General features: G+C 41.0%; 1 protein-coding gene across 1 annotated transcript in view; it reads right to left on the minus strand.

Moving 5' to 3' along the window:
- The window catches only part of clmpb (CXADR like membrane protein b), a 60,193-nt gene extending 41,922 nt beyond the window's left edge, over positions 1-18,271 (minus strand). Inside the window, exon 1 of the mRNA XM_034867360.1 lies at positions 17,791-18,271. Coding sequence (XP_034723251.1) covers positions 17,791-17,839 — 49 coding nt within the window. The 5' untranslated portion in view covers positions 17,840-18,271. The remainder of the gene's footprint in view (positions 1-17,790) is intronic.
- Positions 18,272-19,332: the final 1,061 nt, after the last annotated feature.

Genomic DNA, 19,332 nt, shown 5'->3' on the forward strand with positions numbered 1-19,332 from the left:
CAGCCTTAGTATCTATGGGGCCCCTCCCCCTCTTTGGTCCTCCTCACACGTGTTGGGCGAATGAACACAAATGATCCCACGCTTATCTCACGCAAATAACACAAGGGTGAAAATCTGTGAGCTCCGCATTACATCAAAACAGCACCGATTAGGCGTGTGTTTCTTGTTTGATCTTGTTTAATCATACAAAATAATTCAAACATTTGTCTTAACATGTGTGATGGTTGGCTTAGTTGTGAGAGTAAGGCTGAGGCACTTTGATAATTAATCAAGTAATTTTTAAGCATGCAAATGGAAAAAATGTAAATACTCCAGCCTCTTATTAGCAAAACCTTAGTCTTCTATTATAGTGAATTAAATATCTTTGAGTTTTAGAGTGTTAGTTGGACAAAACATGCAATTTAAAAAATCCACGTCTGAAATGTGAACTTTCCTACTCCCTGATTTTTCATATATCAAACAATTAATTGAGAAAGAAATCTGCAATTAGTTCATGATGAACATAATCATTTCTTTGTTGCGACCCAAGCTAGGTTACTACTCTTTGTCATAATAATTACAATTGGTTGATGATTAATACATGCTACATGATTAATATACATGTTTATTTATAATTTGTAACTGCAAACTAAAGACTATAAATTGAGTATCAGTGTTTGCGTGAAGCTATGTATAAGAGAGACAGAGAGAGAGAGAGAGAGAGACAGAGAGAGAGAGAGAGAGAGAGAGAGAGAGAGAGACACACACACAGACACAGGGAAACAACAAAAGTCAGTAGGTGAAGAATTTTGACAAGGAAAAAACATTTGTTTCCCATGCAAATATTACTGCACATTAAAAGTTTGAAAGGGTTAAATATCCCAAAATTCCCAACCATTATCTAGTGATTTTCTTTCCTCTCTAATTGCAGTGGAACACATTCAAAGACGAGGTTAAGACTGAAATCATTGTGTGCTGTAATGCCACTCAATCCCATGATAACCCATGAAAATGGTACATTAAAAGACAAAAAAAACTATATTCTCATGGCTTTTGCATTCACATCACGCCATGGGAATAAAAGCCTTGACACTTCACATTAACCACACATGTCCATCTGTGTCTGTTGTTTAAATGATGTAGGAGGTAGTTGAAAAATAATGCCTGAGTACCAAATATGAGTGTAATGTCTCTCCCTCCACTACTAATACTGGCTCACATGCCATGAGATGATAAGGCAGAGAAGAGTGATCCGATCAGACAGAGAGAAGCTAATGGTTACGCTAATGTACTGAAAGGCACGCGCACTAAAAAATCTATAAACAAATATTCATAAATGCAGACTTGCATGACGTACGGATGAACACACACATTCGTAACACATTAGCATGGATGTGCAAATTTGCACTGCTGTCCGGTATGTGAGCTTACATTCAGAGTTATAGTTAAAAACAACAACAACACACACACAATTTGTTGCACTTGCACAAATCTCTATAGTATAATATCAGCGGAGCATCTGTCCGTGCCCGGTGCAGTAGTAAATAACCCATCCCCTTGAAGGGAGGGACCTGCTAATGAAGTCGATCGTATGCCACTGCACTGCGTAACTTACTGAGGCTGGCCGGTCGCAGCCCGGGGCTCCTGCTTACCAGGCCACTGTGCCTTGCTTTGCTAGAGGCTTATACTGCAGCGACATAGATCGATTCATGAATAAGAGAGATCATTCCGCTTTTAACTTGTGTGCGCCCCTCTCACTTTCACTTTTACTCTCCATATGGCAGAGGTTTGAATGCAGTCATTTAAAATCTGCTGATAGAACTGGGAAGCAGAATAGGATACAGATGATGTAGATAGATAATAGAAGCCTCTCGGGTGTAGGGGCCCTCCTTCTTAATGTGTGCCGCACTATCATCTTGATGTCTTTGTGCCTGAACATTGTTCCCCAGTTTGGAAAATGAGGTAAATCGGATTCAAAAAACAAGGGGATTAACTTAATCACCCCTCGGCTTTGACAATGACCTTCGCTTCTCAGGCATAATAAGGATTAGTTAGAAGTCGAAGGACATATGCCATGCAGAAGAAAAAGATAATAGTTCTCCCATGACAGAATGATTTAAATGTGCTATTCACCATTCCTTCCTTCATGGTGAGAGGCTGTGATAAGAGTCCATGAAGCAATGCATCATAATGCTTGGCTGCGATTTTCAAAAGAAAAGTGATATTTGTAACCCTACACAGTAAAATACCTACAGAGTAGCTGTCTCGGAAAGAAATAAGCCTTTAGTGTATAGAAATTTACATAAACAAACCACAATAGCATCCCTTAGACAGGAAGAGAAGAGTTTACATTTACATGAAAGTCATTGATTCTAGGCTTTGCTTGCATACATTTTCCACGATTCCTGTCATTATTGCGAGGGGAAGTGGCGTATTATTTTTTTATGGGCTATGCTACACTATTGATCCCCTGCACAGGAAGGAGGTTATTCTTAGGGCTGTATGAAAGACAATACAGATGTGCAACCGCACAGCGGCCGAACGGAACATCGAAGTGAACAAGGTCATGCAAATTGATAACAGACTTTGACCTTCGGCCTGACTTATGGGAAAGGTGAGGTCAGGTGGGACTATGAGGTTGGTAGGCACGCTGCTACAGGCAAATGGAAGAAACGACATCTAATAGAAGAGGACGGATGACAATTGATCTCCAGCAACAGAACAGGGTTATCAATCTGCCACTAGCCCGACATGTCCTAACAGGATGCTTGCAGCTCTGGAAATGGATCCTTTTCAAAATAAAAAAAGACAGACTTGTCAGATCTGTCAGTAGAGACAGAGAGGGGAGAATGTGCTGACGTGGGTTCAGTGACGGACGTGGCTGTCCATTGCTGTTGTTGTTGTTGGGATCAGGATTTATGCTATTGTTGCTATTGTCAGCTGGATAGGTTATCTATGAAAGGAGGCTTACTGAGGAAAAGCTGTGCGTGTGTGTCTGTGTGTGCCTCGGATGATGTATCAGTAGATTTGTATGTGTGTGTGTGTGTGTGTGTGTGTGTGTGTGTGTGTTTGTATGTGAAGTGGCAGGACTGATTACCAACTGTTTTTGCTCCAGACATGGAAGGAAGGCAGGGGGGCACATGCTGCAATCCTTTAACTCCTCTTTTCCTCCTCGTATTCCTCTTTATGCGTCTCTCCTTTCATTTTTCTGATTCGGTTTTCCTCTCACCCTCCCCCACTCCTTCAACAACAAGGTGCCGTTTTGGGAGGAATGACATTAAAATGTGTTGACTGCAGTTACATAATGGGAGCTAGTGGTTGAGATATGTCTGCATGGGTTTAGGTGCTTATCACATAATAGCAGTCTGTGTCTTTTTGTGTGTTTCTGTTAAACATCACTCACTCTCTGTGTGCATGCAAGCATGTGACTAATGTGATTGTTTAATAGGATTTTTCATGTCAGCCATGTGCAAGTTGTACTCAGAGTATCTGCAATATAAACCATGTGCTACTAACCAAACATAACATACAGAAAGATTTACACATACATGCACCACACATGCTTTCTTCCTAACTCTTGATGAAAAAGAAAGTGCAACACTTTGTGTTGCATTCGGCCTGCTGTGCTGCAGCTGCACAAATTGATGTGTAACTGAGAAAAAGCATCCAAATATCTGCCACACTTCCTCCTCTTTCTCATTCACTCATCTCTTACTAAATGTTACAGCATGGCCCCTTGACCATGACACCTTTCACTCTCGGCACTGCCCGAAAGTTTGTCCGTTATGTGCTAGTGCTGTCCTGCATTGGCAAATCCATGTGGAGTTGAAGGACACGTGCACAAACACACACACTTAGTCACGAAGCAGCAGCAGCGGCTTGGCGGCATGGCATTGGCATTATTTCTCCAGAGGCGAGCACAAACAGATCGACTGGGCCGCTATACTGCAGTTGCTCATGCTGACTCACCATGTATATTACCAATGAGGATGAGATGCAGGACAGGGCATGGGATGCTCATAAAGTGGTCTCATCACTCCTCTTTTGTCCCCTACGTGCTTCCCCTGGTCTACCGTTTCCAAGGCTATCAAGCAGGACATGCTAGTAGAAGGGTTGAAGTGATGGGGGTAGGGAGGGTCAGAGAAGGTGACAACCCACCTGAAGTAGCTTCAGTAAACGAGCGTTGGCAAACGAGGGCCCTATAGTAGTGCTGGCTCTGATTAGCTATCTGTGGATATGGCTTGTAAAGCTGACAGTGGGGAAAGTAGTCTAAGACTGTTAGAGGGATTGTTACTGCAGCGTCTAAGATGGCTGGAGGAGGGCGGGTGGTGACGCTGGGGGCGGATGCACCATTTTTCTACTCCAAAATGAGCCCAATGTCACCGTGACAGAGCAACACTCCTGAGGGGACCACGGGCCAGGGGGGGAAATGATGGATGAGTCGCCTAGCAGCCTCTCCTGCTTCATCCCACACACATACATGCACACACAAGATACTCACACGATGACAATGCATACCCTGCAATATGTTAACACAACGGTATCTAGGGATGCACACATCCAATATACACACACACACACATCCATCTAACACACTTTGAGTGATTTATTTGTGTCCACATGAGTTATAAATTAATTACCAGGATATAAACACTCCAGATGCAGATATTTACAGGAGTTGCGCTCGCGCACACACACACACACACACACACACACACACACACACACACACACACACAGGAGCTGAGGCTAATGCCACAGGATCAATGACAGATCCTCTCTCTCTCTCTCTCTCTCTCTCTCTATCCCCTCATTTCTCTGACCCAAAAGCAGAGGCGTGCTGCCATGCAGAGCACCCTGCAGCATTTATTCCTTCTATGACCGAGCAGTAGCCTCCAATAAGGCCCTGGGGTCATCCTGTTGCTAATACTTCACCTCAACATATCCCTCCATCCCCCCACATATCCCAAGCCTACCATTCAACTCCAACACCAGTTATGAGGGTTAGGGGGATTACACGCAGAGGCAATTACCTAAAGTGCTGATTACCAGCAGAAAATTGTTACCAGTAATGTTGCTGGAATATTTAATTTATGTTACACTCCTATAAAATCATTCCCATTAAATAGTTTTCATTTTAATCTACAATTCTGTAAAATGTGAAGAAGTTCCACAACTTAGATACCACAGTTGTATTAAACAATGCAATAACTCTGGAGCATCATAAGCATCTGTGATCTGATTACTGCATATTTACAGTAAGTGCAAATGATTACAGATGTCATCTTTTTGAAATGAGATTACTTTAATTCCATTACATCTAATGAAATACTCCTACTCGGCCCTGCTAAGCTCACAGAAAGCACCATCCCTGACTGTAGTCATGCAGATGCAGGTCTACAGCATCAATTGAAGGAGAAATATGGCCGGCCTCTGGTGAGCAAAGGGGGGGGGGGATAGCAGAGTGGCCATCCATCACAAACCTGCGTCGGAGAGCGGTATACACTCCATCTGCTCAGACCCCTTGTCTCATACGAGGGAGAGGGGATTGGGAAGAGACAGAACAGTACGAGAAAGGGCTCATAAACATATTCCGTCAACATGGGGGGAGGGCGGCATTCAAAATCCCCCAACTTGAGGTATGAGAAAAAATATCTGGCCTTTTAGATTGATGGACTCAGCTTCTCCACTTGTTGTGTTTTCCCTGCAGCACAATACACAGCGGTGTATGGCTATGATTACTTGTAGTCGAGCCACAGCTGGGAGTGGATGGCGGCTCCAGGTTAAATATTAGGATTAATGACCATGCTGGTCACTCTAGTGAAACATCATTCATACTTCTACTGCATTCCAATGCCATGTAAGCAAACAAGGGCAATACAGAGAGAATGTTGCGTCCGCTAATAAACACCAAATGTCTTTCTGCCCTCCGATCAAGTATAATGCGGTTGACTGCGGCAGATGTGATAAATAAACATTAAATTGGATTATATGAGCCGAAAAACAAAAATCAATATGTAAAGTGAACAAAGAAGGTTTTCCAGGCTTTTCAAGCCGTTCTCCTGGCCATGCTAATCCATTCAGAAAATCATCAAAATGTTCACAGACAGACGGACAGGGCAGGTTGAATGTTCTCCCCCCCCACGCCCTAACTATAATCATTTAACCACCACCCTCCCTTTCATTAGATCAATTGTAGAAGATGATTATATGCGCAGTTGTTCTGGCTGAGAAGATGCATTGGAGAAGTGAAGCAGTGGGGAAATGAAGTCAGATGATGTCAGAATAGGCAGTGCTTTAACTAACAATACCTTTCTTTAATAATCAAAAATGTGATTTTGATTTCCCCAAAGGAACCTGCGTGGTACAGTTACCAGAAGATAAAACAGTGTTAACTTGCATGTCAAAGAAATGGCCTTCAGATGCACTCCGTAGGGGTGAGTGACAACACTATTGACGATGCCTCCAAAAAACTGCACCCAGGGTTAGCAGTCTTCACAAAAGGGCTGTTAGCTTGAGCAAAAGGACATCATCGGTATAAACCAAAGGTTAGTCCTATCATCCATCCAGGGTTTGTAGCAACATGTAATAAACTGTGACTCTAACACATTAAATCAAACAAGACCATAAGCCAGACTTTCATTTTCTTATGCTGCTGCCAAAGCGTGTAATGGCGATGTTTTCTGTGTTATTCAGTACATTTTGCAGTAAAAGAACCCTAAGCCTTACCCTGTGGTGTCAAGTGTCAGTAAATGTTAGCCAGCGGTTAACACACATGGTCAGTTGCCGGTGCATCCCATTGCTAACTGTGCATTTTTTCTGGCGCCCTTGCCACTTTGCATCTTCAGTGTCCTGTAACTGTAAACCGTCAGCTCTGTCATTCTCCAACCCTGCCACTTCAGAAGCATCCGTGTCTCAAAGCGAGCAGAGGTAATCTCTCAGTATTGATCTGGTCACCTGGCAAAGGCAAATATGTTAAAGTGGACACTGAAACCTGCACGAGAGGTCTGAAATCGGATGCTAAAAGGAGCCATAGTGCTCACTTTTTAACACTGTATTCATATGTCTGTGGGGCTTAAGCAGACTTTTGCCTGCTTACATAAGCTTCTATGAATGTCTTCTGATAAGTCATGGCAGCCACATACTGTAAAGGAAGCTTCAAGAGACAGGCATTGATTTCAAGCAAATCTGTCCCGACATCTCCACTTTCCGGTTCGGTACACCTTTCCACAGCTAATGAGCAGCCGTCTTCATTCCCTGTCGAGTGAGACGTTCCTTTGTCTTGCCTTGTGTCAGGAAACACTGGCGATTCATTACCAGGGAGATGAGATGGAGGAGGGAAAAAAAAAACAGTATGATGGTTAAGCCTGAGCTTTAAGACAGACAACTATGTCCCCTAATCCCTTTTGAGCAGCCGTAAGCCTTCCATTATCACTCGTTAGAATTGTGCATCCCTTAAACACATTAACTCAGGCCCTAATGCAGGGCCCTTTTGTAGGACATGGCAGCTGCTCATAGCAGCCAGTTACTAGAGTAAGAGAGAAGTAATGTGCTAAATGCTGTCATTTAATTGGGTTAAAAGTGTTTTTTTTAATGGATGCAAAGTATCAGCACATTTTTACAGCAATCAACATCATCCTGGAAAGTTCTTGAGGCAATTGCAATTCCGTGCTATCCCTAACATGTGTGAGACAGGGAATCTGGTGATAAAATCTGGCATGAAGAAGACACATTGACAGCCACTCAATCATGTATGCATATTGTTTATTCATTCGTTTATTCCTTTTCTTTTTCAGCATGCAAATGAAAAAGAGAGGCATAACCTTGCTTTTCTACCCATCTTTCTTTCTTTTTTAACCAGCCACAGTGTACACCAGTCTCAACACTGGGCTTCAGCAGACCAACATCCTCTCAGTCTTTCGACCAGCAAGTGGTCTTTTAGATGCATAAATAACTCACTACATAAAAGAAACATGGTAAATACTCAAGTCAACAAGACATGCAGAAGCTAATATATGAAACATTTATCAGGCAGCACTGACACTCATCCATGTTGAAATCATATTCATAATTTGGAACCGAGATGTTCTGTGAGTATTCTGAAGCATTAACAATTGAGACCAGTCACTGAAAGCAGTGGTTCACTGCTTTATCCCTAAACAGGCAGCACAAGCAGTTGTGGCTATGTTACACAGTTGCCTCCCACCATGGCTTCACAATAGCTTACAAACAGAGCCCAAACATAATTTTACTCAATGTTTTTATTCCATTTCTATTTGCTGCGCTTCAGTGCACATGGATAAATACAGCCTGATGCTGCCTGTGATCCTCAGCCGTGCTGAGGGTCGCACTGACAGAGTAGGACCACTACAACAAAGCAGGACTTGTTATGTATTCTGACTGCGGGACGGCTAAGATGCTTGGTGTTTGCTGAGACAGCAGATGACTTGCCGTGCTCTCTCTGCCCCTTGCTCAACCAAGGCAGGATAGACTTAATTGCCTCATTAGCAAAAGGGCCGGCGAGGAGTAGGCCTCTTTCACAATGTTCAATGTCAAGAGTGCAACCGAAAGGAAAGATTACTAGAGTAAACAACATCTCCATCTCATAAATTGAAAACAAATGTTTGTTTTCTAGTATGATGGGTTATTGGCCAAAAGCTTAATTTCCGTCCAAATTCACAGAATTATGGATGTATATTTTCAAATCTTATCTGCATATTCTAACCTTTTTATTTCTAATTGTCATATGGTGTATAACACAGCTTGCTGTTGCTGTGTGGTAACTCCCAAAGCTGGCTTCTTTTGAGCTTGGACCCGTCTAAAAAGCAGAGTCATCATGCCAACTTTAATTATTTTAAGAGCTTGAATTAGCAAACTCTGCTATTTCCCCCTCTACAGCGTCTTTGGACCACAGACAGCAAATCAAGCCAAATGCTAACAGTCTTGATTTCCCTCTTGAAGAAAGACACACAAAATAAAAATTATGCCTGCTGCTGAGAGAAGATGTGAGGTCCAAAAAAGCCTCATGTTTAATAATTTTGAGAGAGCCATAAAACTCTGCCCAGCTTTCACTCACTACTGCAGCGTTTGCATACTAAAGAGCACGCTACCCTCATCCGGCAACCATAATAAGACAATTTCATTTAAAGTGTGACGATTTGGACAACAACCCAAACCATGACAGGCATCTTGAACGCAGTCCTAAGCCTGTGTCTGTCTGTTCACTGGAGATATTGTGATCTGGAAGTCGGTTCTGACTACCGTGCTCACTAAACAAAATGCAGGAGATGACTAATACAAATGGAGGTAACATGCCGTTATCTCTCTGAATGAGCTGTAGATTATGATTGGAAAGTTGTTGGCAACATTTTGCTAGTTTCCAAGGTACACTATTGCTGTAGTGAGTTCGCACAAGCACATAAACACTCCTTTTTGTATTTAGTTGCAGTATCAAGCACAAACATACTCCGTGTTCACTTTATGTACATGCTACACTCACGCTTGTGTGTCCACTTTTGAAGAAAAAACCACAACAAAGAGCCCCGGAAGATACAATGTAAAACTAACATGTAATGGTGGATACTTGTGGATTACACCACCTTTACTGACTAGTATGTTGTGACAGAGGCTACTTTAGAAAATATACTATACTCATCTGCATCGGAAGTATAGCGTAAAGGCTCCATATCATCAACAAGCCAAGTCTAACGATTCGGAAAAACAAAGACAGTGGTGCCATCTGTTCTGAACCACTTTGCTGGGAAAGGGGGAAAAAGTGGAACGACAAAGTAATACATTTAAAAAAAAGCTATTTTAGCATTGCAAATACATATAAATTCTTAATTCTTCTCAACCTTTTGGCCAATTAGAGGGCTCAATGCTCTATAATGCTTGGGGAAAGAGCTGTAGTGCAATTGGCGACATTACGTACTTAATTTGCGGACAACCTGGTAATTGATGAATATTTTGATCAATGTATTCAGTTTACAATGTTTTTGCTGTGCTATGAAAAATCAGAAACATCAACTGCAAGAGAACAGGTCTGGCAAAACCAAGACTGGGCCTAAGTTATTGCATTTTACAGTATCGTGTGCAGGGGATTTACATTAGGTAAAGTTTTGATGACCAAGGACTTCATACCTATAAAGAATCACTCAGCAGAATTGCACATCTTAAACATCTTTAAAGGTCATTCCCAAAGATGTGTTACAGTCAATAAATAGATTAAGCCTGTTATTTAAAGTTGGTGAATGATCAATTGTTTTAGTCTTCAACTAAAATAAAAAATCCTTTTCTTTCTCACTCTCAGTATAGATCTAAATTAGGCGGGTGGCTGAGTCCTGACTTCAGTTATCAATCACCAAGAGTGGAGGGGATTCTCCAGATGGTGTTCAGGTCTTGTGCAGGTGACCACTTTGTCTTTCACCACTCTAATCAATGGCCACTGAATTTCCTCCCTTCCAAACACCATCCATCTTTAAGTCTTTCCAGGCTGCTCGGTGACGACCAAAAGCGGCTGAAGATAAATGTTTAAAGGGCAGAAGGGCCTCTAATGATCAAAGCCACTAACGCTTTCGGGAAAGCTGGAACGCAAAAGAGGAAATGGAGTGAGACAATGTAGCATGAAGGTTCAAAACACCTAATGGAGTGTCCTGCTTGCTGAGCTAATAAACTGCTTCAAATTGAAAGGAACAGCAGGCGTCTAAATAGAGCGACATGAACATTTTTTGCCGTGTTCATTCAGTCAGCTCACAATTAGAAAAGCAGAAGGGGAGGAGAAAAAAACCTCGCCATTGTTTGGTGCAGCGCAAGTTGCTTTTATCCATCATGCAATGGATTCTAAGGATTGAATTACAGCTGAGTGGCATGTAGAGGGAAAGAAAAGTCTATGTTATGTGCATCGGCACCACACTGGAATAAATACAATAATGCCCATTTCACAATTCTTTCTGTCTGCATGAAAAATCCTTTGCTTTATGCTACGATTTATGAGGAGGACACCCTGTGGTCGCAGTCTGGCTGTGAGCTGTATTCTCATCTCAGCAGCATGATGCTGTTTGAATGTCCAAGTTGATATTTGGGCATGATAATCAGTAATCATAGTGTGAGTTGAGCCACCGCACAGGTTGGTGTCTGACAGGTGCCCACCATGAGCATTTAAAGTGCTAAACAACCAGTAAAAAATGATAAATTATTGGCAGACAGTTTACTGGGGGTTTGGCACTATTTCTCTCACTGAAAAATGTTAGTCCCACAGTTAAAACATCAAACTGTTCAATCAAGGTCTGCTGAGGTAAGAGAATGAATTCATCTAATTGTGTTGTGCAATAAGCGTGATCAGGCTCTGTAAACCTTTGTTAACAGGCTTCCAGGTGACAGAGGAAAGAGACGCACAAGCATGACTGCTACTGTAACACAACCAATGTCACCCCTGTGCTGCTCATTGGGTTTAAATTTTTTATCAAGAGTTTGCTTTTTCTTCCTTTGTGTCATTGATGTAAGCGCTATGCTAAGCTGCTTGAAAGTGAAAGATACCTTAGCAATAGGGATTTTTGTTTTTGAGCTGTTTATTTTCCCACACAGTTGGATCACGCAGCTGCACAGAAAACAGAGATATACCTGGTTTCAGAGACAGAGAACATAGATCAAAAGCATGTTCTGCTCCAAGAAGACAGTTTTTACTAAGGCAGAAAGCACTTGAAAGCACCCCAACATGGCTGGCAGAGCTATGAGATGATAGCATCCCAGCCCCCACCAGTGATAAACATCATTTCAGATAGTGTTTTTGTAAAATGTATGAATTTTGATCACCTTTGCTCTTGCAGCCGAAGAGCACACGGTCGGGATAGATGGATTCCTATTACCAGCAATGTCAATAGCTGCAAAGATTTAATATCAGACCAGACCTTTATTGTGGTGAATCAATGGGAGACAAATCCATGCTTCACTTTGCAACGAGCATTACCGTTTATCTCCCCATTTTGTTCACTCTTTGATCTCCTCACTACTTACATGAAACAAACATAGACCTTGATTCAAATATTTATGCACACAGCCAGCGAATCACTTCACATTTTCTAAGAAAATTGAAATCTGTAATAGCACTTGCTCCATTGACTTTCAAACTGCAAATAAGGCAGAAATCCTCCCTTTGGAGGAAATGCCATGGCAGTAGCGATTACAGGGAACTAGGGGCCAATGCAACGTTTTAGTGCCATGACTACCCAGGGGTTTAAAAGGGCTACCAAGTTTGAGTTTGAAGCATCCAATCTTAATGTACCTGCTTTTTGAATGTTTCTGCTTTTATATTATTTATTGTTAGTTATAATGGACTGGGGGCTCCAAGTTTACACATTTATTGTCAACTAAAATATACATTCCTGAAGCCATAACACAGTGCCCAAACTATTAACTATTCAGTTAACCATGTTAATGACATGGTTAACTAATGGTTAATGGTTAACTAATCAATTTCTGCTTAGGTCAGTCTGTGAGAGATCCAGGGGCAGTGGGATCAATTGATTCAAAAGCTGATGCGTTATTTTGTGGGATTATTGCTATTGGCATTGCTGTCTTGTGGTCACTAGATCCAAATTAGGCTCCCTGCCTCCCTATGGCAGTGTTTTGTTTTTGGTGCTGTTTAGTTAAAATTTGTCCCCTTACAAAAAAATAACAAAATTATGAAATAGATAGGATGCTATTACTTTATTATTATTAAACTTACAATGATATAAATATCAGCAAAAGGTAACAAATCCTCACATTTCAGAAGGTGGAGATGGAGAATGTTTTAATTCTACTTAATGAATTACTTCAATTAATAATTTCTCCCAGATAAATTTTCTGGTACTTGATTTATCCACTAGTTGCTTAAACTCTAATGGTAATATACAAAATCTTTAGAACAACTTTTTAAGAATGGGTATTAGCATTTCACCTATGTCATGAATATGGCAAAACTTAGTTTGACATTTTGGGAAATATCCTTACTCTCTTTATTTCTGAGAGAACACCAAGTATGAAGCTATAGTACAGCAGCCGCTTAGCTTAGCATGAAGAATGGAGTCAGGGAAAACGTAGCCTGGCAGTGTGTAAAGGCAACAAAATCCACCAACCAGTGCCTCAAAAACTCACTAATTAACACAATATACTGTGTCTTGTTTTTTTAATCTGCAAATGCGGTATCAAACATCTCCTCTAACTCTCAGTAAGAGCTCATCTGACTTGTTGTATTTTCCAAAAAGACTAACTATAAAGTTTCTTTTTATTCCTCATGTCAATCTAATCATCCTGGCCTACTGTATAGAACAGCAGGTAGTGATATGTATGTGTTAGTTTGTCTGCAAAAAATGTCTGTCTTTAATTGTTTTTGTACAGCAGTATACTAGTACACTGTAATGTCCTGTGTGTACTGTGCATGTGGCCCAAGTGAATCTGAGCCTCTCCTGCACATCTGTCAAAGATTAGCAGTAAAGTGAAATAGGCAGTTCCTGTTCATACAATCCAAAATAATCTGGAAGTGATTTTCCCAGTGAAGGATAAAAAGGGGGAGGGTTTATAGGTCAGAAACACTACCCAAACCCAGCTCGTGCTAGGCATATGTCTTGTATTTTACAAGATGCAAGTGCCAAAAGACCCATGCTTGGACAGCTTGGATATCATGGGTGTGGCACAAACACACCAGGAGAAAGATAAAGAAACTGTCAAACAAAGAAATATTGTAGAGATGTTAACGGATGAATTTTAAGAAAGGCTACGTTCATTCCACCAGTGCAACCTTAATTTTTTTTTCAATCCTGGAATGTCATTGCCTACTATAAACATCAACCCGCCTAGACCCTCAAGTAGCAGGAATAAAAGCACTTACAGTACAAAGCAGGTACACTTTCACCTACAAACACTCGTTTTAGCTCACAGCATCCAGCTTGCTACGACAGAATAGAAAGACAGTCCGACTAAAAGCACTAAAATCAATGAAACATGAAGAATCCCTCAGGTACAAAAAGAGAACGGTTTGTTATTCAGGGAAGCAAGCTGTCATTCAAAGGCCATACACATTAGGGTGAAAGTGCTTGGAAGGCAAATCAGTGTTTGTTAATGATATGGGTCAATTGTTTTGAGGACGGCAGGACCTCTGCACTTATCTGTAGGCCTCTTCAATCACCCTTGGTCGAGGTTTTGTATTCAGGAGCGCTCTGTCCTTGCTGAGCCAGTCCCATTTGCCACTCTGGCTTTGAGTAATAAAATCCTCTCTTGACGGAAATCTGTTTACACTTTGTTCTGCATGTCAAATCGCTGACATTGTACATGGATGGGAAGTCATTTAACTATCTGAACAATGCACTGCAAGCTATTTGCCATTTTCCCCACCACCGCTGCAACTTTCCTGCACTGTACACAGCTTGACTGTAACATATACTGGATACTGATTCCTGTGTACATATATGTATTGTGATGCTTTGCAATGTCATTTTCCCCAGTCTGTGTGTGAACATATTTTATATGTGATGAATTTGTCTGCATCAGCTTCATCAAATAAACTCCAGCAAATTAATTCTACCAGCCAATTACAGTAATTTAAAAAGGTCTACGCTTCTACAATGTGAGCTGAAGGTTAACTCGCCGTGCAAGGCTCCACACCTAACTGACAACTCCTCGCGCCCATTCGAGTTCCGCAAAAGCAGATCTGCCAAATTCATCACATGCCCTCGGAAATCAAACATGTTCAAGATTGAAAATGTACATAGGGAATGTCAAATGTAGAGAATAATGCGCATCAACAGAAGATCAAAACAAAGACTTAATGTATGGTAACTAGACGTCAGAAATCAAAATTTCTCTGGGTTTATAAGAATGTCAGAAGTCTGTGGCTGTGTGTGTGTGTGTGTGTGTGTGGGAGTGTGATTCAGGCGCAAACACATCAAGATGTCACTTCATAACCTCTGGCTCAGGAGGCTCCTGTCATCTTCACATTTCAGAGATCCTCTGCCTACCCCGGCAGACATACTAAATATAGAATGGGGACAGAATTTCAGTTTGGAGCCAGTGCTCTCTTTATCTACATCTAACACTAGCAGGCGTGCACAGGCACTGCCATCTTCTCATTGTTTTACACATGTATACATGCATGTAGACAAACCAGCATCAACATGCACACTGATAATAAGGCCCTACTGTATTCCCATGATCACTCACATTGCATTATAGACTGAACATAAGACTCCACCAAGCGAGGGTACAGAGGGTTTGTATCTCACACAAAGCTGCTCATTCTTTCCAATTATTTCTGTCAAGTGACTTACAGTGTGTTATTACTTCTTGGACAGTCATTTTCAAATTCCATCATTCAGAATAATTTAATCCTGAGAGGCAATCCATCACTAGTCTCCTTTACCTGTCTGAATCTACCACACTGTTACCCAGCTACCCTATTTGACCTTGTTCCTGTTTCTTACTTAGTGTCGGTAGAGTCACAGAAGGGAGCTACACGTAACTCTCTGTGGCAATTAATTGTGCTACTTATCTGTAATGTGAACAGTGGATATTACATCTCCAACACATATTAAATTAAACGATATCTCAGGACTTGCGAGGCCACAGCCAAATAAAAAGGAAATGAGCCTCTATTAATGACTATTGATTCTTTTATAATAAAACAGCCACTTCCGCTCTTTACTTGGCCTCGATGTTGATCTTGAATTAATACAGGCTATAACTTCAGGACAATGTCCTTCAGTGTGGTGCAGGAGAGCCGCCTAGCCTGAAAAACTACATATCTCCCTGGTCAGGGAAAAATGCTATTTTGGCTGACTGGCAGATATTTTGTTCTCGCATGAGAGACACACGACCCAGGTTGCTGTGCTGTACATTCACCCCAACAATATCATTTTCCGCAGCACAAATTGTTTTATATAGTCATATCTTGTGACATGACAGGGAAATGCCTCACCATGGCAACAACAAGTAATTCAATACTCGCGGTACAGGCTGATGGTTATTTTAAGATGAGTACATTATTATTTTTTATTAGGGAATAAATTACTATTGTATAATTTTACCTTGGCATTGCTGGTTCAACTGTGACAGCTAAGAATTAATTGTGTTTTTCATCCTCATCATCAACATCAGTAGTAGAAAACTGCTATTTTAGGTAATTAAATAATTATTTAATACACCCAGGCTGATAAGTAAAACCAAAAAACGTGTTTGTGTGAAGTGTCCAATGCCGAGTCAGTTCTTTAGTTGAAGCGCAGGATCAGTGGCCATCACCGCTGAGCACATACTGGGGATTCACCGGATGACCAGTGTAAGCCTTAACAAGTCAGCATGGATGCAGGTCCACACAAAAGGTCTCTTCACCGCTTATCTTATTCAGGGTCACAGGGGGACTGGGGCCTTTCCCAGAATGCATTGGGTAAGGGGCAGTGTACTCTCCCGAGAGGTCACCGCAATAGGTAAGAAAACTGAATAATGGGAGCCGGAGATAAACTCTTTAAACATTTACAAATCTACAGCACAATCCAGACCCAGCATGAGAAAATAACACCAGTTGTATGTCTAAACTAATGGAATGAAAAATGAAACACAAATGATTCTTTTGATTTCTCGCCAGACTGCAACAGCACGGACAGCAAGCTTCACGCAGACTAGAGCACGACTTTTGGACTCAAACCAAAGCTCTCGGGTGCATTATTCGTCACACAGCCACTTTCAATCACTCTTTCTCTAACTCTGAGGTTCCCAAACCTTTCCATTCCAAATACTTCTATTCATAGTCACTTCTGACTGTAAACATCCCTTTGGAAAATGCTGGTTTATCCCCAGTTACACCCAGCTGGGGAAATTTCACTGCAGGTGAGGAGACAGCAGTGAGGAGTGTGAAACCTCTTACTGGAAGTCATTTACACACTGTCCCACAGTAACTTCCAGTCAGTAGAGTCACAGTAAAATTAAACAATCCCTCATTTAGGTCTGAATGTGAAAAGACCATCAGTGCAAGGACTGCAATAGAGTAGTAATAAGAGCTGTATTAGTATCAGCAGTAGTGGTGATAACATAAATAGTCAATAGCTGACAAAGGAAGCTTCATTTTCATTTTTTAATCTTTTTTAAATGCTGTTTCAAACTAAACATTAAATTATTCGGCCCCACAAGTTTGAATTTTTTTTTTTAATTCTCAAAATGATGTTCAGGAGACTTCAAATTGGGCCAAACAGTAAGAAAGAGCTTGTGAAAAACGTATTGTGTACCCTTGCAAGGTCTTAGTGGTTTCTGTATGTATTATGTTTGGATTGTTTTTTCACTTTTGACAGAAACATTGTAAGAAGGCGTTTGGCTCATCTGCAGCAGGCCTGTTTTTGAAGAATGAGTCTCAAGCAATGCCCTAAGAGTGAATAAATCTGGATAGTAGATATAAAGGGAGGGGTCAAGTGAACTTTTTATCTCCTTTACAATTGTCTCTCTTTTCAGAACATGCCCCAAGTAGAGCATCCTGTGGTTTGGAAATCAAGGTTGGTTGTGCATTTCCATTTTTCAGATACGCGTGACTATAAATGGCAATTTCTTAACATATGCGCATTATAAAGTGCGAGGGTGACTATATATTCTGACATCATTCTAAATCGAAGACGGAAACATTTGCAGATGTGTTGTTAAGGACGCGCTTAAAAATATATATATTCATATTCATTATCAACATAATAATGACATACATCTGTGCCCACGTCGTCAGTGAGAAACGTCAGACGAACACGCTTCAATGCTTTTTAAACGAATGACTTCTCTTTTAAAAAGGAATGGGAAGTGACTTACCTAGAAACAAAGAGCGAAATATTGCAGACATCACGGCTGGAAATCCCATATGCAAACGGAGCTGGAAACAATGCGCTCAGACCGCCTTCACGTTCATTGGGCTGACCTAAGTGCGGGCAGAACGAAGCAGCGCCATCAGCGAAATCAGAGACAGCCTAAATAAATCTTCACTGAGCATATGAGTCCAAGGACATCATATGTTGCACACGCCCGAAATATCTAAGCCTCCCAAGAAGAAGAAGAAGAAGATGAAGAAACGTGGCTGTTTCTCTTCATCGTCATTGTCATCGCAGGCTACTTGGCGTCAAATCAAAGTTCTCCCTGGCTGTCGGGCTCTGGCGTGGGACGTGTTGTCTCAGGGTCCCCTCTGTCTCCTCCTCAGCAGTCTCTCCTCCTTTACTCCTCCGCTGCACAAAATGCCAGAGAGGAGGAGGAAGAGGGCGAATAGGTGGAGGATGAGGGGATGCTGAAGGATGGAGACCTCTAGAGTCTGAAGTTCTCTTGCACAGCCAGAGCATCCTGCAACAAACACTAAAAGGCTTGTTGAGAGGATGTCCTCTTGTTAAGTGTTGCAGGCACGAGCGAGCTAATTTCTCTGATATTAAGGGAATTAATGTTGCCTGTAATGAAAATGTTGGTATGCTTTTATTAGCAAATACTAGTCCTGTACTGTATATTTAAAGTAAGGTTTATAGTAAGTCTTTGGGACTATTTCATCATAATCTTCGCCATTTAAATACAATATTATTATAGGGAGAATGTTTTCTTAAGGAATTTTTTAATCTTATATTGTATCACTATGCCATTGCTATAAGTAATGTAACATTGTTTAACATTGCTCTTTGTACTTTCTAGGGCTAAAATCACGAGTCGAGTATTTGATTTGATTTTAACTATTTTGATAATTGATCAATCGTTTAAATCACTCAAAATTGGATGTTTCTCTTTGCGGTGTGGGATCCTGAAGGGAATATCTGACTTTTAGATTGTTGGTGGGACAAAATAAGCAATTTGATGTCATTTGGGCTCAGTGAATATGTGTTTTTGTTATTTTTAACCAATTAATCAAGAAAATAATTGGCAGATTGTTTGTTATTTAATATGGCCGACAGCTAACGGACGTACTATTTTTTGTTTTTGTAAACGTTCCATGCTAACCTATTGTATCAAGGATTACAATCATTTGTTTTTTTGTACAATAAATATAAAATTTAAAAATAATATGAAATAAAAAAAGGAAAAAGAGCATGTTTAAAATTTAAAAGCATGGTGGATTTTCTGGGCTATATATATTTTGCAGGCTGTGATGACGCATGCTTGTGATCAAAGGCATGTTAAACATCTGTTTTGAACCAGAAGGCATATTTTTGCTTGCTTACCATCCTTTATTTGTACACCAGCTTCTCAATTTGAGGATTATTCTATCAATCTTTTCAAAACTGCCACACAAGATTTATCATATCATCGGCTTTGGGTAAGATAACTTACAAAAGCAGCATGGTCTAAGGTAGGTAAACAAACAGCAAAAGGGGCGGGGGGGGG

The sequence above is a fragment of the Etheostoma cragini genome, chromosome 3 (genome assembly GCF_013103735.1).
Source record: "Etheostoma cragini isolate CJK2018 chromosome 3, CSU_Ecrag_1.0, whole genome shotgun sequence".
NCBI classification, from domain to species: domain Eukaryota; kingdom Metazoa; phylum Chordata; class Actinopteri; order Perciformes; family Percidae; genus Etheostoma; species Etheostoma cragini.